This window comes from Nerophis ophidion, linkage group LG01 (assembly GCF_033978795.1).
Source record: "Nerophis ophidion isolate RoL-2023_Sa linkage group LG01, RoL_Noph_v1.0, whole genome shotgun sequence".
NCBI classification, from domain to species: Eukaryota; Metazoa; Chordata; class Actinopteri; order Syngnathiformes; family Syngnathidae; genus Nerophis; species Nerophis ophidion.
The window spans coordinates 42,279,955-42,304,346 of NC_084611.1; the positions used below are offsets into that span (position 1 = coordinate 42,279,955).

Below are 24,392 nucleotides of genomic sequence, written 5' to 3' on the forward strand. Positions count from 1 at the left end.
TACATAAGTCTGGTGATAATGTTCCCCTTTAAGAAGTGGCACAAACATTCATGTCATTTCCAAAACAGAAAGTGCAAGATTGTCAGAGACATTTTAAAACAAGCTATAAGTGCACTTTTGTGCATGATGTCACTAAGATGACATATCAAAACAACACTAAATTAAAGTGCACTTTTTTTGTACAGAACACCACTACAATAATTTAAAACAAATAAAGTGAATTTTTGTGCATGATGTCACATAAGATATTTCAATAAGTGTCAAATAAAAATAAACTGCATAATAGGAAGTCAAATAGTGTATGTCCTTAGCTATGTGGTAGGTCCCCGCGGACGTTATCTCCTTTTGTTGTTGACTATTTTTTTCATACGATGTTGATCTGGAAATTTTTTGCCTCTGTATTTTGTTGGTGTGGCCGTGTGGCACCAAATGGCGATGTTAACATGCGGTGTAACCCACCTAATTCTCTTGCAAGTGACTTTTTGAAATAATGCTACATATTAGCAGTAATGCTACTTTTTGTAGCAACGCTTTTGCCGCATACTTGAAAAAGTACGGCTGTCTGTTCGACATATTCCCACTTGAATGCAAACCACCGCCAGACGATGGACCCCGTGCTGTTTTTCAATTCTTCCTTCATTTGTTACCAGATCGGCACCTTCTTTCTCTCGTATTACCACTCGCACCACAGCTAACGTTACCAATGCTGCTACCACTCTGCTCCGCGAGGGCGTATACGTATGTGACGTATGACGTGACGGTATGTGACGTGTGTAAGAAGATGCGCTTGCTGTCTGTGAGGAGAGACAAGAAAGAGTGGGAAGAGCCTGTAAGTAATACCAGCAGCTAAAAGCAATTGCGTGAGAACGTATACGTGCAGTAGCAAAAGCTTAGAAGTCCAACTAAACCACCACTGTCGTTACTATGAAAATGATATTATTATTAAGCCTATTACTTATATTTATACACTACCGTATTTCTTGAATTTCCGCAGGGGCGCTAATTAATTTAAAACCTGGCATGGGGTAAAGGCAAGCATGCGCTAATTATTTTAAAACCTCGTCTCACTCTGGCGCTTACCAAAGGCATGCGGTAAATTTAGGCCTGCGCTTATGAATTTGAGTGTGATGTAAGGATACATCATGAAAAGCACATTTAATTAAAAAAAACATTATAGTGTTAACTTTACTTATAAATGAAGTCCATGCACAGCTCCTTCTGATCAAAAGCATCGATAACTTGTTTATATAAGTCTTACTTATCTTTCTTCAGTTTTAAAAGTCTCTCTGTCTTGATAAAGATCTTCCTTTATTACCTCCTGCTTCGATTGAAAGTCCAGTTTAGAAAACTGTTTTATTTTACAAACCCCGTTTCCATATGAGTTGGGAAATTGTGTTTGATGTAAATATAAACGGAATACAATGATTTTCTTTTCGACCCATATTCAATTGAATGCACTACAAAGACAAGATATTTGATGTTCAAACTCATAAACTTTATTTTTTTTTGCAAATAATAATTAACTTAGAATTTCATGGCTGCAAAACGTGCCAAAGTAGTTGGGAAAGGGCATGTTCACCACTGTGTTACATCACATTTTCTTTTAACAACACTCAATAAACGTTTGGGAACTGAGAAAATTTATTGTTAAAGCTTTGAAAGTGGAATTCTTTACCATTCTTGCTTGATGTACAGCTTAAATAAATGGGTTGTACTTGTATCGCGCTTTTCTACCTTCAAGGTACTCAAAGCGCTTTGACACTACTTCCACATTTACCCATTCACACACACATTCACACACTGATGGAGGGAGCTGCCATGCAAGGCGCTAACCAGCACCCATCAGGAGCAAGGGTGAAGTGTCTTGCTCAGGACACAACGGATGTGACGGGGTTGGTACTAGGTGGGGATTGAACCAGGGACCCTCGGGTTGCGCACAACCACTCTACCACGCTTAAGTTGTTCAACAGTCCGGGGTCTTGTTGTCGTATTTTACGCTTCATAATCCGCCATACATTTTCGATGGGAGACAGGTCTGGACTGCAGGCGGGCCAGGAAAGTACCCGCACTCTTTTACTACAAAGCCACGCTGTTGTAACACGCGGCTTGGCATTGTTTTGCTGAAATAAGCAGGGGCATCCATGATAACGTTGCTTTGATGACAACATATGTTGCTCCAAAACCTGTATGGACCATTCAGCATTAATGGTGCCTTCACAGATGTGTAAGTTACCCATGCCTTGGGCACTAATACACCCCCATACCATCACAGATGCTGGCTTTTGAACTTTGCGCCTACAACAGTCCAGATGGTTATTTTCCTCTTTGTTCTGGAGGACACAACGTCCACAGTTTCCAAACATAATTTGAAATGTGGACTCGTCACACCACAGAACACTTTTCCACTTTGCATCAGTCCATCTTAGATGAGCTCAGGCCCAGCGAAGCCGGCGGCGTTCCTGGGTGTTGATGATAAATGGCTTTCGCTTTTTCATCTTTAACATGCACTTAAAGATGTAGCGACCAACTGTAGTTACTGACAGTGGTTTTATGAAGTGATCCTGAACACATGTGGTGATATCCTTTACACACTATATGTCTGTTTTTGATGCAGTACCGCCTGAGGGTTCAAAGGTCTGTATTATCATCGCTTACATGCAGTGATTTCTCCAGATTCACTGAACCTTTTGATGATTTTACGGATTGTAGATGGTAAAATCCCTAAATTCCTTGCAATAGATCGTTGAGAAATGTTGTTCTAAAACTGTTCGACAATTTGCTTACAAATTGGTGACCCTCGCCCCATACTTGTTTGTGAATTACTTAGCATTTCATGGAAGCTGCTTTTATACCCAATCATGGCACCCATCTGTTCCCAATTAGCCTGCACACCTGTGGGATGTTCCAAATAAGTGTTTGATGAGCATTCCTCAACTTAATCAGTATTAGTTGCCACCTTTCCCAACTTCTTTGTCACGTGTTGCTGCCATCAAATTCTAAAGTTAATGATTTTTTGCAAAAAAAAATATGTTTATCAGTTTTAACATCAAAAATGTTGTCTTTGTAGCATATTCAACTGAATATGGGTTGAAAATGCTTTGCAAGTCATTGTATTGCGTTTATATTTACATCTAACACAATTTCCCAACTCATACGGAAACGGGGTTTGTAGATATGTAATCCTCTATGTTAAAAGTGCAAGCGAGAGGAAAAAATAAACGATCGCTGTTCACTCTTGCTGCTTTTATGTCACTTCTTCTGCAGCCGAGTTGTCGCAAGAAGGATCACTAGCGCCCTCTCTCACCAGGAGGCGGGAGTCATTTAATGACTTATATTTGACACACACAGCTACGGTATATTCATAAAACATAGCCGCTTACTGTTTTTAGCATATTCAATAGCTTGGACCTTAAATCCTACTGAATAGCTCTTAATCTTCTTCCCTTTATGCGATTTCAAATTATTGAAATCAGCCTCTCCATTTTGAAAATGATGACAGGTGAAGTGTCACTCGTGACGTGACGAGTTTGACCCGGCGGAAATTCTAGGCATATGCTAATTATTTGGCGAAACGAGTTTGACCCAGCGGAAATTCTAGACATGCGCTAATAAAAATAATATTTTGCGAAACGAGTTTGACCTAGCGTTAATCGTGAGCCGGCGGTAATGCTAAGCATGCGCTAATTATTTTGCGAAACGAGTTTGACCCGGCAGTAATTATAGACAGCTGCAAACTATATACCTGGCGGCAATTCAAGGAAATACGGTACTAGGCCACTGAGTAGCACAATATTTTGCTCAACGAAGCCGGATGTTGTGATGAAGTATCCACTTCCGGTGGCGGGCTTCGTCTTTCCCCGCGCACATGAATGACATAGTTCGCCCAAAATTGACGAAAAGGTCGCTTTTGGGTCGCATTTAGGTCACATCGCCGTTTAGACTAAAGTCACCTTTGAAAAGATCAGATTCCAATTGGATTTGGACAACCTCTTGATGTGGCCCAAATCTGATAGCAAAAGATGAGATTTGAAGCACTTCGGCATGTTCAGACTGGCAATAACATTCTGATTTGGTGTGTAGTGTAACCGGCGGCACACACCCACTCTGCTTTTCAATCGCAAAATCTCTGTGTATTAGTCTGGTTTCTTTAAAGTCGAATATGATAATTCCATTAGATGTAGGAGGTTTGTTTAGGGTCAAACTGAGAAATCAGACAAATTTAGTGCATGGAAACACAGTCACTGTTGTTCTTAGCAGCACTATTGCTCATGGGAGAATCTGGTATCACACACACAACAAATCATCCCTTTCTAGATGACGTATCACGTGTAACAACACATTTCTGTTTTCACACCTAAACTGTTATAATAATGTTATATCAATATTTTAGCACATATTGAACAGGTAAAACTTTAAACTTCACCTGTCTTCTTTTTGGAGCATTCAAATGGTTTGCTGTCAGTAGGAGATAGTGAAGCTAAGAGATTTTCTCGAGGTAAATCTTCATGGTTTTCAGTCTTAGCAGTGACAAAAGTCATTGGTAACTTGGTGGGATCAGCCTCCTGCGGCCTGAAAAGATAGTCTCCTTCCTGGGCGATGTCGAGTTCCTTCTCTTCCTCTTTCACGTGGACGAAATGGATATTCTCCTGCTTCAAAGTAGCAAACCCTTGCAGCCGAGGGGAAAGTTTTCCCTGATGACCAATCAGGTGCTGGAAGTCTGCACACAAACACACTTTGGCTCAGACGTATTTGAGATGTTTCTCCTTAAACTCACTACACATTCTTCTATGTACTCTGTGTCTGCATAGTGTTTTGTGGCCAATAATTGAATGCCTTGTTTTAATGGCTTCTACTACCCTGACCTGATATCACTTAACCTACTCAATGGCCTAGTGGTTTGAGTGTTCGCCCCGAGATCGGTAGGTTGTGAGTTCAAACCCCGGCCGAGTCATACCAAAGACAATAAAAATGAGACCCATTACCTCCCTGCTTGGCACTCAGCATCAAGGGTTGGAGTTGGGGTTTGAATCACCAAAAATGATTCCCGGGTGTGGCCACTGCTGCTGATCAAGAGTGACGGGTCAAATGCAGAGAATAATTCCGCCAATCATTGGTAATTTAACTTAACACATACATACATACATATATATATATATACATATATATATATATATATATATATATATATATATATACATATATATATATACATATATATATATATATATATATATATATATATATATACATATATATATATACATATATATATATATATATATATATATATATATACATATATATATACATATATATATATATATATACATATATATATATATATATATATATATATATATATATATATATATATATACATATATATATATATATATATATATATATATATATATATATATATATATATATATATATATATACACACACACATGGGCAGCACGGTGAAGAAGGGGTTAGTGCGTCTGCCTCACAATACGAAGGCCCTGAGTTCAATCCCTGGCTCGGGATCTTTCTGTGTGGAGTTTGAATGTACTGCGGCTTCCCCAGGTGTACGCTGTCTTCCGCCCGAAACGCAGCTGAGATAGAATCCAGTGACCCCCGCGACCTCGAAAGGGACAAGCGGTAGAAAATGGATGGATGGATATATACATATACACACACATACATATATATATATATATATATATGTATATATATATATATATACACACATACATACATACATATTTATATAAAATGTATGTATATTTTTATATACATACAGGGGGGTGGTATAGCTCGGTTGGTAGAGCGGCCGCGCCAGCAACTTGAGGGTTGCAGGTTCGAATCCCGCTTCCGCCATCCTAGTCACTGCCATTGTGTCCTTGAGCAAGACACTTTACCCACCTGCTCTCAGTCCCACCCACACTGGTGGGTGGCATACGTATGTAAAAATTAGATATTGGGTTTCCCTATGTAAAGCGCTTTGAGTCACTAGAGAAAAAGCGCTTTATAAATATAATTCACTTCACTATATATATATATTATATTATTTATATATATAATATATATATATATATAAACACACATATATGTATATATATATATATATATATATATATATATATATACACACATTTTTTTAAAATGTTTCTTAATGTTTTATTGTTTTGTTTTTTAATAATTTAGTGTTTTGTTTTTAATATTTTGTATTGTGTTTTTATATGTTTAATGGATCTTAAAGGCCTACTGAAATGAGATTTTCTTATTTAAACGGGGATAGCAGGTCCATTCTATGTGTCATACTTGATCATTTCGCAATATTGCCATATTTTTGCTGAAAGGATTTAGTAGAAAACATCGACGATAAAGTTTGCAACTTTTGGTCGCTAATAAAAAAGCCTTGCCTGTACCGGAAGTAGCAGACGATGACGTCCCCGGTGTGAGGGCTCCTCACATCCTCACATTGTTTATAATGTGAGCCTCCAGCAGCAAGAGCTATTCGGACCGAGAAAGTGACAATTTCCCCATTAATTTGAGCGAGGATGAAAGATTTGTGGATGAGGAAATTTAGAGTGAAGGCCTAGAAAATAGAAAAGAAAAAAAAAAGGCGAGGGCAAGTGAGAGCGATTCAGATGTTTTTAGACACATTTACTCGGATAATTCTGGGAAATCCCTTATCTGCCTATTGTGTTGCTCGTGTTTTAGTGAGTTAAAGAGAACCTTGAAGTCGGAGGGGTGTGGCCACGGGTGTTTTGACGCCAGAGTCTCTGAGAGAAGTCACGGCAGCAGGAGGTCGCTGGCTCCGCTGATCTCCGGTAAGAGGCGACTTATTTCCACATTTTTCTCACCTAAAACTGCCGGTTGACATGTAGTTGTGATCCATGTTCGCTTGACTGCTCAGATCCATTGTAAAGCGTCACCTCCGGGAATTTTAAACAAGGAAACACAGTGTGTTTGTGTGGCTAAAGGCTAAAAGCTTCCCACCTACATCTTTCTACTTTGACTTCTCCATTATTAATTGAACAAATTATAAAAGATTCAGCAACACAGATGTCCAAAATACTCTGTAATTGCACGATGAAAAGAGACGACCTTTAGCCGTAAGTGGTGCTGGGCTAATATGTCCCCTCCAACCAATAACATCACAAACACGCGTCATCATCGAGTCATCATTCCACAACGTTTTCAACAGGAAACTCCGCTGAATATTTAAAATTGTAATTTAGTAAACTAAAAAGGCCATATTGGCACGTCTTGCAATGTTAACATTTCATCATTGATGTATAAACTATCAGACTGTGTGGTCAGTAGTAGGCCTTTAAGGTCTGCAAAAAAGATTGATGATGATGATGACACATACACATATACATATATATATACATATACTTATATGTGTGTGTGTATATATATGTATATATATATACATAAATATAAATATAAGTATATATTATATATATATTATTTATTTATACATATATATATACATACATATATATATACATATATATACATACATATATATATATACATACATATACACATACATACATATATATATATATATATATATATATATATATACATACATATATATACATATACACATACTAGGGCTGGGCAACGATTACAAATTTTAATCGAAGTTAATCGCACTATTTCTCTGATTAATCGCGATTAACTGCATTGTATACGCAAAGCCCAATAATGAATTCAAAAGTAGTGTGTAGTGCACCTTTATTGGAATATTCCACCACATGAACAAAAGCGTCACAACATTTGTTGTGCAAACACAATTTAAATCAGTCCTTGTTAAACAGTAGCAGTTAAATAGCATATTTTATGAAAATCAACTCAAAAAATGTAAATACAAACATTTAAGCTTATTGCCACTGCCAGGGTATTTAAGTTATCCTGTTTGTTATGGAAAATACATATAATCTACATACAAATCTCTGAGCCACAATCATAACATCTGAACAGGCAATTTCTGGGGTAACAGCAGAAACATTTTTTTTTTTTATCAGGGATCTTATGTTTAAAAAACCTATATTATAGGTAGTGAGCTATTTTAGGGAATTTTTGATCAAATTATCCATAGTAGCAATATTAATAATGTTGTATTTATTCTGCATAGTGCACTTAAAATAATTATGACCATATCTAGGAATTGATATGATGGGAATTTTCCGATTGTTTGCTTGGTGCTTTGATAAACTGAACGCATATACATGGTACTATATTGTGATGTTATGAGCCAGGGAATAAAATAACTACCCTACCCAGCATGCAACAGGAGTGACGAGCATGCGCGGTAGCCCGGTATAGGTTGTGTCGCCATGACGGCATCTTGTATGTTGTGATATGCACGCTCTGAAAGTAAACGTTAAGAACTCAGCCAACACTCCTCGTCTGCATTATTGATAAATAGACAGACAACACATATACTCCGCTGCTTCACAGGCCGCTGGATGTAGCCGGCAAAGTATTCCCATGCTAGCTAGCCGGTCTAGCAAGCACGCGTCATTCAGTCCGAAACGGCCCGATCTATCCACATCCAGAATTGTCTGGCGGTCGTAAGTTATCCCGGAGTGACCACGCTGTAAGCCAGCCATGAAATTTGCAGAATTGTCCGGTATTTTTGCCAAATGTTCCATCTTTACCAAGAGCCCCTCGACGACGAAGCGTCCGGGCGACGCCATCTTGTTAAGAAAATGCGTTAACAAAATAAAAGAATGTAAACAACATAAGCAAATGTGCGATAAAATAATTGTCGGCGTTAATAGATTGATGAGTTAACTCGTAATTAACGCATTAATTTGCCCACCCCTAATACATACATACATATATATATATATACATACAAATATATATACACACATATATATATATATATACATATACACATATATATATACATATACATTCATACACACATATATACATATATATATACACACACACATATATATATATATATATATATATATATATATACACACACACACACACACACACACACACACACACACACACACACACACACACACACACACACACACACACATATACATATATATATATATATATATATATATATATATATATATATATATATATATATACATATATACACATATATACACAAATATATATATACATATTTATACACATATATACACTACCGTTCAAAAGTTTGGGGTCACCCAAACAATTTTGTGTTTTCCATGAAAAGTCACACTTATTCACCACCATACGTTGTGAAATGAATAGAAAATAGACTCAAGACATTGACAAAGTTATTTTGTATTTGAAATAAGATTTTTTTTACATCAAACTTTGCTTTTGTCAAAGAATCCTCCATTTGCAGCAATTACAGCATTGCAGACCTTTGGCATTCTAGTTGTTAATTTGTTGAGGTAATCTGGAGAAATTGCACCCCACGCTTCTAGAAGCCGCTCCTACAAGTTGGATTGGTTGGATGGGCACTTCTTGCGTACCATTCAATCAAGCTGCTCCCACAACAGCTCAATGGGGTTCAGATCTGGTGACTGCGCTGGCCACTCAATTACCGATAGAATACCAGCTGCCTCCTTCTTTAAATAGTTTTTGCACAATTTGGAGGTGTGTTTTGGGTCATTGTCCTGTTGTAGGATGAAATTGGCTCCAATCAAGCGCTGTCCATTGGGTATGGCATGGCGTTGCAAAATGTAGTGATAGCCTTCCTTTTTCAGAATCCCTTTTACCCTGTACAAATATCCCACCTTACCAGCACCAAAGCAACCCCAGACCATCACATTACCTCCACCATGCTTAACAGATGACGTAAGGCATTCTTCCAGCATCTTTTCAGTTGTTCTGCATCACACAAACGTTCTTCTTTGTGATCCAAACACCTCAGACTTGGATTCATCCGTCCACAACACTTTTTTCCAGTCTTCCTCTGTCCAATGTCTGTGTTCTTTTGCCCAACTTAATCTTTTTCTTTTATTGGACAGTCTCAGATACGGCTTTTTCTTTGCCACTCTGCCCTGAAGCCCAGAATCCCGCAGCTGCCTCTTCACTGTAGATGATGACACTGGTGTTTTGTGGGTACTATTCAAGGAAGATGCCAGTTGGGGAACTGCGAGGCGTCTGTTTCTCAAAGCAGAGACTCTAATGTACTTATCTTCTTGCTCAGTTGTGCAACGCGGCCTCCCACTTCTTTTTCTACTCTGGTTAGAGCCTGTTTGTGCTGTCCTCTGAAGTGAGTAGTACACACCGTTTTAGGAAATCTTCAATTTCTTAGCAATTTCTCGCATGGAATAGCCTTCATTTCTAAGAACAAGAATAGACTGTCGAGTTTCAGATTAAAGTTCTCTTTTTCTGGCCATTTTGAGCGTTTAATTGACCCCACAAATGTGATGCTCCAGAAACTCAATCTGCTCAAAGGAAGGTCAATTTTGTAGCTTCTGTAACGAGCTAAACTGTTTTCAGATGTGTGAACGTGATTGCACAAGGGTTTTCTAATCATCAATTAGCCTTCTGAGCCAATGAGCAAACACATGGTACCATTAGAACACTGGAGTGATAGTTGCTGGAAACGGGCCTCTATACACCTATGTAGATATTGCACCAAAAACCAGACATTTGCAACTAGAATAGTCATTTATCACATTAGCAATATATAGAGTGTATTTCTTTAAAGTTAAGACTAGTTTAAAGTTATCGTCATTGAAAAGTACAGTGCTTTTCCTTCAAAAATAAGGACATTTCAATGTGACCCCAAACTTTTGAACGGTAGTGTACATATATACACACACATATATATATACACACACTTATATACATATACACACACACATATATATATACACACACACACATATATATATACACACACACACGTACATATATACACACACACATATACACATATATATACATATATAGTATATATATATATATATACATACATACATACACATACATACATACATATATATACATACATACATACATACATACATACATACATACATACATACATACATACATACATACATACATACATATATATTCAGTAATGCGGACGTTGTACCGGTCCGTTGTGGTGAAGAAGGAGCTGAGCCGGAAGGCAAAGCTCTCAATTTACCGGTCGATCTACGTTCCCATCCTCACCTATGGTCATGAGCTTTGGGTCATGACCGAAAGGATAAGATCACGGGTACAAGCGGCCGAAATGAGTTTCCTCCGCCGTGTGGCGGGGCTCTCCCTTAGAGATAGGGTGAGAAGCTCTGCCATCCGGGAGGAACTCAAAGTAAAGCCGCTGCTCCTTCACATCGAGAGGAGCCAGATGAGGTGGTTCGGGCATCTGGTCAGGATGCCACCCGAACGCCTCCCTAGGGAGGTGTTTAGGGCACGTCCAACTGGTAGGAGGCCACGGGGAAGACCCAGGACACGTTGGGAAGACTATGTCTCCCGGCTGGCCTGGGAACGCCTCGGGATCCCCCGGGAAGAGCTAGACGAAGTGGCTGGGGAGAGGGAAGTCTGGGTTTCCCTGCTTAGGCTGTTGCCCCCGCGACCCGACCTCGGATAAGCGGAAGATGATGGATGGATGGATGGATGGATATATATATATATATACATACATACATATTGTGGCTCCGAAATGACAACACTGGCTCGGTTTCTTAAAGACGGGCTCTTTACTTGAGTTTTAAGCCATGAAAACTCGTGGCCGCCTGCCACTTCGGAGGTTCTTGGGCAGCAAACACTCCAATGTTGTGCAACTTGTTCAGCTAGCCAAATGTTCCCCACTGCTGCTGATGGCCCAAAGTCCTTTGCATGTCTGCAACTCCAAACACCACACCAAATCTCGCGAGAATAGCGGTGTGACAAAGAAAATAAATTGCCCCTTTTATAGTAACCCAAATGTTTCTTATTTACAAAAAATATAACATGACTTCAGAACCATAATAATTTACAACAAAAAATGTTAATCCTTAAAACAAAAAATATTAAGTGTAAGTTTTCAACAACACTTACACTCCCACCAAAATCAATCATTGTCTCTCAATGTGATTTTCTAAAAAGTGTCCTGGTTAGAATCTGTTTTACTGTGTATGTCAGTCTCAAGTAGGGTCACGACTTTGTGAATTGGTCTTTCTAGGTATATCAGTCTCGTCAGTGGTTTCCCTTTGTCAAAAGTGGTTTCACTGGTCTTCAACTTCACCTTTCGAACTTTGCCGTCTGGGCTTTCCAAAGTCTCTATCACTCGAGCTAGTTTCCATTTACATCTTGGAGCGTTGTCATCCTGTATTATCACAATATCATTTACTTGCAGGTTTCTTGAATCTGCCATTTCTGTCACTGTTGGAGATCCAACAAATATTCTCGCCTCCATCTTTGCCAACATTCATTTGCGAGAAATTGCACCCTTTTCCATTTTTTGTTCAAGTACAAATCATCCTTGCAAAACTGTCCTGGAGGGGGAAGAATAACTGAAGATTTCATCGTTAATATGTGATTGGGAGTTAGTGGTTCTGAACCTGAGGGATCATTTAGATATTCAACACTTAAGGGTTTACTGTTGATGATTGCCATTGTCTCGTGAAGTAATGTTCTTAGACTAGTTGTATCGAGTCTGTTTGAGTACTTGTCAAGCATTGCTGTAAGTATGCTTCGCACTGTTCGAATTTGGCGTTCCCAGATACCTCCCATGTGGCTTGCTGATGGAACGTTCATCACAAATTCGCAACCAATGACTCTTTGTTGTTCCTGATCCATGTCTTTCATTAACTCCTAAAACTCTCTCCTAGCACCCATAAAGTTTGTCCCTTGGTCGCACCTTAATTGTCGGACAGGACCTCTTATGGCGATCAGAGTTCGAAGGGCATTCATGAAAGCATCTGTCGATAAGTCGTTGATTGTTTCAATGTGCACAGCTCGAGAACATAAGCATGTGAACAATAATCCATATCTTTTGACTTCTTTCCTTCCATCCTTTACTATGAATGGGCCGAAACAGTCGATGCCGCAGTAGGTAAAAGGTGGCGCTGTTTCTGTTCTCACTTCTGGCAAATCTGCCATCTGTTGGACATTTGCAGCTTTTCTATATTTCCTGCACTTAACGCAGCGGTAGATGTGCGATGAAACAACATTTCCACATCCTAAGATCCATATTCCATTTGTACGCAATTCATTTGTAGTCATTCCTCTCCCTTGATGATGTACACGTTCATGGTAACGTTTGATGAGTAGGGCTGACACGTGAGATTCTTTGGGAAGAATTGCGGGGTATTTCACATCATGATGTAAGGCTGATTGGGATAATCTTCCTCCCACCCTGAGAACATCTGACTTGTCCAGGAAAGCGTTCAACTGTATTAGTCTGTTGTGCTTGTGTAAAGAATTTTCCTTTTGAGATCTGATTTTCTTTATTTCCTCAGGGAAAGCTTCTCTTTGCACTAGCTTGATGATGAACATTTCTGCATCTTTTCTCTCTTCAAGATCTGTGACTTTGTTCATTCTTTGTTGGATACCTTTATATTCTCTGATGAATCTCTTGAGTCTGGCGATGGCCTTTATTGCTCTAGACCAATCAGAAAATGTCTGTAAATGCTCTGGCACTGGGTTTGCTTCCTTTGACTGTGTAGTGTGCGTGTGACCTTTACGGAGTTCGGGATCCGTTTCTTCGATCTCTCCCACCATTTCCTCATGGACTGGAAGATCTTGTTTCCAAAGGAAATCTGGGCCTTTTAACCAGTTTGATTCTTTCAACTGAGTTGCGCTTAAACCTCTTGAGGCGTGATCAGCAGGGTTGTCTTCTGAGCTGACATGCTGCCATTTTTCAGGACTTGTGCTTTGTTTTATTCGTTGGATTCGATTGGCGACGAATGTGTGAAATCTTTTTGCATCGTTGGATATGTATGGCAATACGATTTGTGAATCTGACCAATAATATTCCTTGAGATTTTCAATTTCCAGTTCTCGCTTGATTACATCTGCGTTGCAGACTGAAGTCACGGCTGATGATAGTTCGAGTCTTGGGATGGTTGTTTGTTTAATTGGTGTAACTCTTGCTTTACCCATGACTAGTGAACAACTGATTTTTTCTTCTTTACTTATTGCTCTGAGGTATGAACATGCGCCATAACCTTCGAGGCTTGCGTCTGAGAAGTTATGTAACTCGTACTGTACAACATTGATGTCTTGTGAGTAGCTTCGTGGGATCTTCAGAGCTGCCAGTTTGGGCAGGTCTCTCAACCATGCTTCCCACCGTTGTAGAATGTGGTCTGGGAGATTGTCGTCTCAATTTACTTTGTCTTTGCACAACGTTTGGAGTATTTGCTTTCCAATCAGTATGAATGGGGCGACAAACCCAAGGGGGTCATAGACTGATGCAACTGTCGAGAGCACCCCTCTCCTTGTCAACGGGTTGTCTTTGACTTTGACTCTGAATTGGAATTCATCTGCCTCAATACACCATTGTACTCCAAGTGCGCGTTCGACGTGAGGTTCTCCAAGAGCCAGGTCTTGTTCTTTGGCTTGAGCTTGTTCTTCTAGGGGAATTGCTTCGAGCACTTCTTTATTGTTTGACACAAACTTATGCAAACAGAGTTTGCCTGTCTTGCAAAGTGCTCTTGACTCTTTGACCAGCTTTATGGCTTCGGCTGTTGACGTTACACTAGCAAGTCCATCATCAACGTAAAAACCTCTTTGGATATACTTGACAGTCTCTTTGCTGAACTTGTCTTTACCTTTAGATGCGAGATGTTTGAGTCCGAAGTTACAGCATCCGGGAGAGGAAGCTGTCCCGAAAAGGTGCACTTTCATCCTGTACACTGAAGGTTCGGAGTTCAAATCACCTTTGTCCCACCAGAGAAATCTCAGGTAGTCTTGATGTTCCTTGACAACATGGAATTGATGGAACATTCTCTCCACGTCACACATGAAGGCGATGGGACCCTTTCTGAAGCGGCATAACACTCCGACCAATGTGTTGGTGAGGTCTGGTCCAGTCAGAAGATGATCGTTGAGAGATGTTCCCTGGAAACGGAAATAACAATCAAAAACCACACGGATCTTTGCAGGCTTATGGGGGTGGTAAACCCTGTGGTGAGGGATGTACCACGCTGTCGTGTTTTCCAGCTCTTGTACTGGGACTCTTTCTGCGTCTCCGCGGGTTATGATGTCATCCATAAACTTGACATAACACTTGTAGTATTTCTCGTCCCCTCTGAGTCTACGTTTCAATGAGGACAATCTGTGCTCAGCGTATTGTTTGTTGTTTGGAAGATTTGGATTGTCTGTTTTGAATGGTAGTGGAAGTTCGTAGTGACCGTCTTCTTTTTGTCGTATGCCTTTTGTCACCTTTGTCATGAACAAAATATCTTCTTGAGAAATTGTATTGTCGTCTATTGCATGCTCGGAGAAGTCAGATTCCAAAGCCTTTATCACATCAATTGGATTGACTTCTTTTACTTGAGTTCTGCATACAAAACGCACTTCTTGCTTGAGTTCAACTGCTGGTTGTGAAGCAGGAGTTACTTCACGCACAATGATTCTGTGACTTGTGCCGACGGCATCATTGTGATTGTGTACTTGATACGAGCAACCAACTATGCTCCAGCCGAGATCGGTTAGCTGTGCGTAGGGTTGGTTTTCTTTGCCTGCAAGAACTTCTCTTGGTAGAAGGGCTTGTTGACAGGTATAGCCGAGAAGCAGACCAACTTCACATTCGAGCATTGGTGGTAACTTATCTGCTAGCTTTTCCAGATGAGGCCACTTCAAAGCGGTTTCAGACGTCGGGATATGTGACCTGTTAACTGGGATAAACTCTCTAGTAAAGACTGGTGGTAATATGATTTTCTTTCCCCACTTATATCCTCTGACTTGAAGGTTTACCAGCTTCTCACATGGTATAACTGTTGACTTGGCGGACATAGTAGATAGCTGCAGACTGGCTTTGCTTTTATTTGTGTTGAGATCTTGAGCTACTTCATCCAAGATGAAAGATGTATCGCTCTGTGAGTCGAGAAGCGCATACACTAAAACTTCTTTCTCTGGGTGGTTTGTGGATGAGACCCAGACAGGTAGTATAAAGGATGTCAACGTGTTTGAGGTGTCTTGAATTACCCTGTTAGAGATTGCAGTAGATTTGTCTTCATCCTTTGTGACTTTAGTGTCTACTTTGTCTTGAGAGTTATCCTCACTCTTTGCAGGTGTTGCCTTTTTATGTTCCATGAACTTGTCGTCATGCAGACATGTAGGATGTCTCCTTTGACATTTCTCACATGTGCTCCTTTTATCGCACTTCTTTGAATGATGTCCAGTCTTTAAACATCCGAAACACAGCTTTTCTGTCTGTGCAAACTTGACACGATCTTGAACCATTTTTTCCATGAACTTGAAACATTTATCAAGAGTGTGGCCATTCCTTTTGCAGAAGAGACAGGTTAAAGTATTTGCGTGACCTGAGCTTGTTGAGTGACTTGAGTTTGTACTAAACATTTTTGCTTGAATGACTTGACTGCGTGAATGTTTGAGTTTACTTGTGTCCAAACCTTTGAGTGCTTGCATTGAGGCTATGGGATCGCACGCTAAGTCAGCTTCCATAGTCCCAAACTCAACAAACGTGCGGAAGGATGGATACTCTCCATTATTTGTTTGTCTTATTTTCATGGCTTTGCGGTTCCATCTTGTAGTCAACCAATCTGGAAGTTTCAACAAGAGTCTCTGAATTTCCATACAATCATTGAGAACTTCTAACGCCTTTATGTGTGGTATCGCCGTTTCACAACTTCCAAGAAAGTCAGCAAATTCCCTTAACTCACTTCCATCTTTGTAGCTTATTTTCGGCCAACCATGAAGCTTGTCTCTAAAGCATTTTCCTATGGTGAACAGATCTCCAAAACGCTTTTCCAGCAATTTCCAAGCTGAGTCGTACGCTTCATCTGTACCTACTAGGAGGAATCCTTCTACTGCTCTTTTTGCAGATCCACCGAGATACTTCCTGAGATAGTAAAGTTTTTCATTCTTGGGAATGTTCTTTCTTTCAATTAAGGTTTCAAATGACAACTGGCAGTCTTTGAACTTCAGTGGGTCTCCAGTGAACAATGCAGGTTCTGGAGTTGGAAGTCGATTTGCACTTATTGCTTCTGCTAGTATGCCAACTAGATCAGAATTTGCTTGTGGTTGCGTTACAACCGTTTGAACGTGTGTGGCTTGAGGGATGAATGGTGGACTTGATGCTTTGAGTGTTTGACTTGTGGCCTTTGCTTGTATGATAGGAGTTTGAATGTGTGGAGCAAACGCATGGCTTGTAGCATGAAATACTTGGGTTGTGTTTATAGCTTGAAAGGGAATGCTTGGTGTGATAGGGATTGCTTGGGTTTCACTTGCTGCTTTAATACTGTGTGAAAAACTTTGACTTCCAGCACTACTTTCAACTTCATCGTAAACCTTTACACGAGCTTTAGCAGCATTCATTTTCTTAACTTCTTCTAAGCGGTCGATCTTTCTACGCCGCTCTTCCATTGCTTGTTGCCTTGCAAAGTTCTCGCGTTCCAATTTTTGTAGTTCAGCCTTTTCCTTTTCCTGCTCGTCCATTACTGCCAGTATTTCTTGAGATGCAGCTGCTTCAGCTTCCATTCTTTTTATTATTTGTGAGCGGGATTGTCCTGAACTACTTTTGGACCTTTGTGATTTTGACCTTGATTTAGAACTTTCAGATCCTAAGCATGATCCGACATCTGGCCACGATTCTTCGTCATCCTCAATGTCTCCTCCAAGCCATTTTTCAGCTCTGTTGACTATAAATTTGGAGAGTGACGTGCATGCATCAACTTTACGCCTAATTTCTGCTTCAGGAGATTGTATTTGACGTATCCGGTCATAAACAACTTGCACATCTTTACAAGTGATGTTTACGTTATTGATTAATTCCTTTAATTCACTTTCTGAAGCTTCCTTTCTCAGCATTACTCTGCTCAATCTTGCTTCATATCTCCATTTTTCAAAAACAAGTGAATATTTGTGTTTGAGGCTCTTTAGTTTCTCCTCTTTAAGTTATTTACCCTTTTCGGTTAATGTTCTTAGTCTTTCACCTCTACGAACAGTTTTTTGTTCTGCAGCTTGCACTTCATCATGTTCTGCAACTTCGTTAAGTGGTAACTCTTCTTTATCTTTGTCAGTCATCTTTAGCGTTTGGTTAACACTCTGTTTAAATTCCAAAAATACTTCTTCAAATTTGCTTAGTTGGACTTTACCATGTAAGTATCTTTTTAGAAACTTTAAATGGTGTTTTGACCTTAAGCAAAATGCACAAAACTCTTATTTCAACAACAATGCATCACTTTGAGGTACAGTAAAAATTAAGTAACTTTTGACAAATATGCTGTAGAAACTTATAGTGGACCTTTAAACATGACTTAAACCACTCGTTTTTCCTTTAGCAAAGTCCTTTCTTAATTTCCACTTTACTCATTCTTAATACATTGCTTAGTTGCTTGTGTGTGATGAGCTTTGGTACTGGCGCCCTCTGGTGTCGCACCACGGTACCGTCACCCACTGCACCTGCTGGCGTCTTCGTCTTGACGTCCTTCTCACCGGCGATGGGCTGGGTGAGTTTTCACTGTGGCTCCGAAATGACAACACTGGCTCGGTTTCTTAAAGACGGGCTCTTTACTTGAGTTTTAAGCCATGAAAACTCGTGGCCGCCTGCCACTTCGGAGGTTCTTGGGCAGCAAACACTTCAGTGTTGAGCAACTTGTTCAGCTAGCCAAATGTTCCCCACTGCTGCTGATGGCTCAAAGTCCTTTGCATATCTGCAACTCCAAACACCACACCAAATCTCGCGAGAATAGCGGTGTGACAAAGAAAATAAATTGCCCCTTTTATAGTAACCCAAATGTGTCTTATTTACAAAAAATATAACATGACTTCAGAACCATAATAATTTACAACAAAAAATGTTAATCCTTAAAACAAAAAAATATTAAGTGTAAGTTTTCAACAACACTTACATATATATATATATATATATATATATATATATATATATATATATATATATATATATATATATATATATATATATATATATATATATATATATATATATATATATATATATATATATATATATATGTATATATATATATATGTATGTATGTATATATATATATATATATATATATATATATACATACATATACATATGTATATACATACATATATATATATATATATATATATATATATGTATATATATACATATACATATACATATGTATATACATATATATGTGTATATGCATATATATATATACATACATATATACGTATATATATACATACATATATACGTATACATATACATACATATATACATATATATATACATACATATATATACATATATATACGAACATATATATACATACATACATATATATATATGTGTATATACATATATATATACATATACATATGTACAGTATATACATATATATGTGTATATACATATATATATACATACATATACACATACATATATACATACATATATACATACATATATATATACATACATACATATATATACATACATATATATATATACATACATATATATATACATACATATATATATATACATACATATATATATATACATACATACATATATATACATACATATATATATACATACATATATATATACATACATACATATATACATATATATATATATATATATATATATATATATATATATATATATATATATATATATACATACATACATACACACATGGGGGTGGGGCGCATACTCGTAAACAGCACATGCAACAACAAACATGACTGTAGACACGAAGTGAAATCATGAAATGCAACCTTATGTGAGCGAAAACGATGCAAATTTATTCAGGAGGGTCTTGATACCGATTTCCTTGACTTTAAAGACGTTGTAGGCCTCCATGCTTTTCCAAGTTGTCATCTGCTTTGCATGCAGAATGAGGTCTGGAGCACAAGATAGTTCGAAACGTCTGGAAACTCGACCGACGGATAATCCTTGATATCACTCAACACACCTTATTTTGATAAATTACAAGGATCTATTCCATTGCATAGTTTGATTTTTCTCTCGCTTTTCGGAAAGACCTCTACCCTTTCCGTACTAGAGTTTGCGCGCTGCTTGCTGCACAACAGCCATTATGGCTTGGTTGACCACCACTGTTTTTCACTTCCGGGAAGAAGTCACGTGACTGAATGAACGTAACTTCGAAATGTATATTATACTAGCCCTGTTTGTACTTAGTACTGTACAGGATTGATACCAACAGTATCGCCCACCCGTATTTTGGATATCGGCGTATCTTTGCTCCTCTAATTCAAATTTTAGTATTTTACATGTTTTCATCTACTCTAATTTGAACTGCATATCCATTGAAAATATGTACTGTATAATGCTGAAACTGCATTCATGTTTGACATCAACTTTAAAGGCCTACTGAAATCCACTACTACCGACCACGCAGTCTGATAGTTTATATATCAATGATGAAATCTTAAAGGGGAACATTATCACAATTTCAAAAAGGTTGAAAACAATAAAAATCAGTTCCCAGTGGCTTGTTTTATTTTTCGAAGTTTTACTGAAAATTTTACACCTCCCGGAATATCCCTAAAAAAAGCTTTAAAGTTCTTGATTTTCGCTATTTGCGATGTGACTGTCCATTTCCCTGTGACGTCATACAGTGCTGCCAATACAAACAACATGGCTTTACCACAGCAAGATATAGCGACATTAGCTCGGATTCAGACTCGGATTTCAGCGGCTTAAGCGATTCAACAGATTACGCATGTATTGAAACAGATGGTCGGAGTATGGAGGCAGATAGCGAAAACGAAATTGAAGATATTGACCGAATAGCTATTGAAGCTATTCGGCCATAGCATGGGTGTACCTAATGAAGTGGCCCATAGCATGGCTGCCTTATTAGGATCGCCGGTAAAATGTGCAGACCAAACGATCAGGACTTTCGCATCTTGTGACACTGGAGCAACTTAAATCCGTCGATTGGTAAGTGTTTGTTTCGCATTAAATGTGGGTATCTAGTTTCAAATGTACATACAGCTAGCGTAAATAGCATGTTAGCATCGATAAGTATAGCATGTTAGCATTGATTAGCTGGCAGTCCTGCCGAGACCAAATATGTCTGATTAGCACATAAGTCACCAACATCAACAAAACTCACCTTTGTGATTTCGTTGACTTAATCATTGCAAATGCATCTGCAGATTATCCATACATCTCTGTGCCATGTCTGTCTTAGCATCGCCGGTCAAATGTGCGGACACTCTGGTACATTCAATGGGGGTCTGGCGGCAGATTTCTTTCCAGTGGTGCAACTTGAATCCCTCCCTGTTGGTGTTGTTACACCCTCCGACAACACACCGACGAGGCATGATGTCTCCAAGGTTCCAAAAAATAGTCGAAAAAACGGAAATTAACAGAGCTGAGACCCAATGTTTGCAATGGGTTGAAAATGAAAATGGCGGCTGTATTACCTTGGCGACGTCACATTCTGACGTCATCCCCTCCAGAGCGATAAACAGAAAGGCGTTTAATTCGCCAAAATTAACCCATCTAGAGTTCGGAAATCTGTTAAAAAATACATGGTCTTTTTTCTGCAACATCAAGGTATATATTGACGCTTGCATAGGTTTGGTGATAATGTTCCCCTCTTGAGGGGAACATTATCACAATTTTGGAAGGGTTGAAACCAATAAAAATCAGTTCCCAGTGGCTTATTTTATTTTTCGAAATTTTTCTCAATATTTTACCCATCACACAATATCCCGAAAAACGGCTTCAAAGTGCCTGATTTTCACCATCAGTATATCCACCCGTCAATTATCCTGTGACGTCACAGCGTGAAACCACCAGAAACAAACATGGCGGAGAGCACAGAAAGGTATAGCGATAGTAGCTCGGATTCAGACTCAGATTTCAGCGGCGTAAGTGATTCAACAGATTACGTATGTATATAAACGGATGGTTGGAGTGTGGAGGCAGGTAGCGACAACAAAATTGAAACAAAATTGCCCACTGGGTCTGAGTTTTCCTTGTCCTTATGTGGGTTCTTCCGAGGATGTTGTAGTGGTTTGTGCAGCCCTTTGAGACACTTGTGATTTAGGGCTATATAAATAAACATTGATTGATTGATTGAAAAAGAAACTGAAGCTATTGAGCCATATCGCTTTGAACCGTATACAAGCGAAACCGACAAAAACGACACGACAGACAGCGACACGGGAGGAAGCGAGGACAAATTCGGCGATCGCCTTCTAACCAATGATTGGTATGTGTTTGTTTGGCATTAAAGGAAACAAACTAACAACTATGAACTAGGTTTACATTCTTTGTCATTTGTTTGCTTCGGTTTTCTGCGCATTTTAGTGGGATGATCTGGTGTTGAAAACTGGGCTCTGGGAGATATCTGCAATGTATGATTATTGGGTTGACTTTATTTTCCATTGTCTCTTATCACATTAGACACAAAATACTGCATTACAAAAGACTACCTGAATGTACTCGAATGATTGAAAAAAAAAAGTGCTTGCCGTGCTCCCGAGGTCCGTCGTCCCTGAATAGCTCACGCACTCCGACAGATTCAGTGGTGGTCTATTTTCCAATATTGCGGATTTCTTTGACTTTATCGTTGGAAATGCATCTGCTTTGAGTGTCGCAGGATATCCACACATTCTTGCCATCTCTGTCGTAGCATAGCTGTCGTCGGTAAAGTGTGCGGAAGAAACAAGGGACCATTTCGTCTGCTTTCCCCACACCTTCGTATTTTGAACAAATATCGTCCAATTTCTTGCCACTTTCGCATCTTTTGGCCACTGGTGCAACTTGAATCCGTCTCTATTTGTGTTGTTACACCCTCCGACAACACACCGACGAGGCATGCTGTCTCCAAGGTATGGGAAAACAGTCGAAAAAACGGAAAATAACAGCTGATTTGACTTGGTGCGTGTAATGAGATTGAGAAAATGGCGGATCGTTTCACATTGTGACGTCACGGGTGAAAGGTCATCGCTCTGACAGGCTATCAACTGAAAGGCTTTTAAATTGCCAAATTCACCCTTTTAGACTTCGGAAATCGGTTAAAAAAAACACATGGTCTTTTTTCTGCAACATCAAGGTATATATTGACGCTTACATAAGTTTTGTGATAATGTTCCCCTTTAAAATTGCAACACGTGCCAATACGGGCGGTTTAGTTTACTAAATTGCAATTTTAAATTTCCCGCGAGGTATCCTGTTGAAAACGTCGCGGAATGATGACGCGTACGACGACACGTGCGCGTGACGTCACCGGTGGTAGCGGACATGTTGTCCCAGCACCAATCACGGCTAAAAGTAGTCTGTTTTTATTGCACAATTACACAGTATTCTGGACATCTCTGTTGCTGAATATTTTGCAATTTGTTCAATTAATAATGGAAACTACAAATAAGAAAAATTTTGGTGGAAAGCGGTGTATTGCAGCAACACAAACACAGCCGGTGTTTCTTTGTTTGTTGTGAAGCTTTAATATGGAACAGAGCGGTCAAGCGAACATGGTTCTCTACCACATGTCAACCGGCAGGTTTTAGTGAGAAAATTGTGGTAAAAAGTCGGCTCTTACCGTAAACATGAGCGGAGCTTGTGTCGTTCCTCCCGCAGCTGTCAAAGAGGCAGCTGCGACTTTCTTGGCTCCTGCATGGCTTCCCTCAGAGACACTGGCGGTCACCACACCCCTCCGACTTTCAGGTATGACTATATAATCTCACTAAAACATTAGTAACACAATAAGCAGATAACGGATTTTCCAGAATTATCCTAGTAAATGTGTCTAATAACATCTGAATCGCTCCCACTGCCCTCGTCTTTTTTTCTTCTTGTAGTCCTTCACTCTCACTATCCTCATCCACGAATCTTTCATCCTCGCTCAAATTAATGGGGAAATTGTCGCAAAAACGGAAAATACAAGGGAGCAAACCATTACTACCTGGCACAGTCAAAAACTGTTGCGCCTCCACTCAGCAACACTTGAGCAAGATCCCAACTCCTCCCTAAGTAGGCTGGCACTTGGCCTTGAGCCAACCCCTTTAGTGACGTCATGAATTTGACGGACAGAAAGAGTATATGGCTCTTACACAGGGGTCAACAATGCGGTGCCCGCGGGCACCAGGTAGCCCATAAGGACCAGTTGAGTCGCCCGCTGGCCTGTTCTACAAATAGATGAAATAGCAGCACTTACAACTGAGCTGCCTCTATTTTTTAAATTGTATTTATTTACTAGCAAGCTGGTCTCGCTTTGCTCGACATTTTACATTCTAAGAGAGACAAAACT

At 39.2% G+C, this 24,392-nt stretch overlaps 1 protein-coding gene across 7 annotated transcripts in view; it reads right to left on the reverse strand.

The window, feature by feature from the left end:
* The window catches only part of LOC133554580 (gastrula zinc finger protein XlCGF57.1-like), a 42,201-nt gene that overhangs the window by 15,889 nt on the left and 1,920 nt on the right, over window positions 1-24,392 (reverse strand). The window contains exons 2-4 of one of the 7 annotated variants that reach the window (XM_061903506.1): window positions 23,685-23,828; window positions 14,850-15,030; window positions 4,424-4,717 (exon numbers count right to left, since the gene is read on the reverse strand). The exons of 1 other annotated variant lie outside the window; for it this stretch is intronic. In XM_061903506.1, the coding sequence (XP_061759490.1) occupies window positions 4,424-4,717; window positions 14,850-15,030; window positions 23,685-23,693 (484 nt within the window). In that variant the 5' untranslated portion in view covers window positions 23,694-23,828. 5 more of the 7 variants (XM_061903550.1, XM_061903516.1, XM_061903536.1 and 2 more) reach the window with 5 other exon arrangements.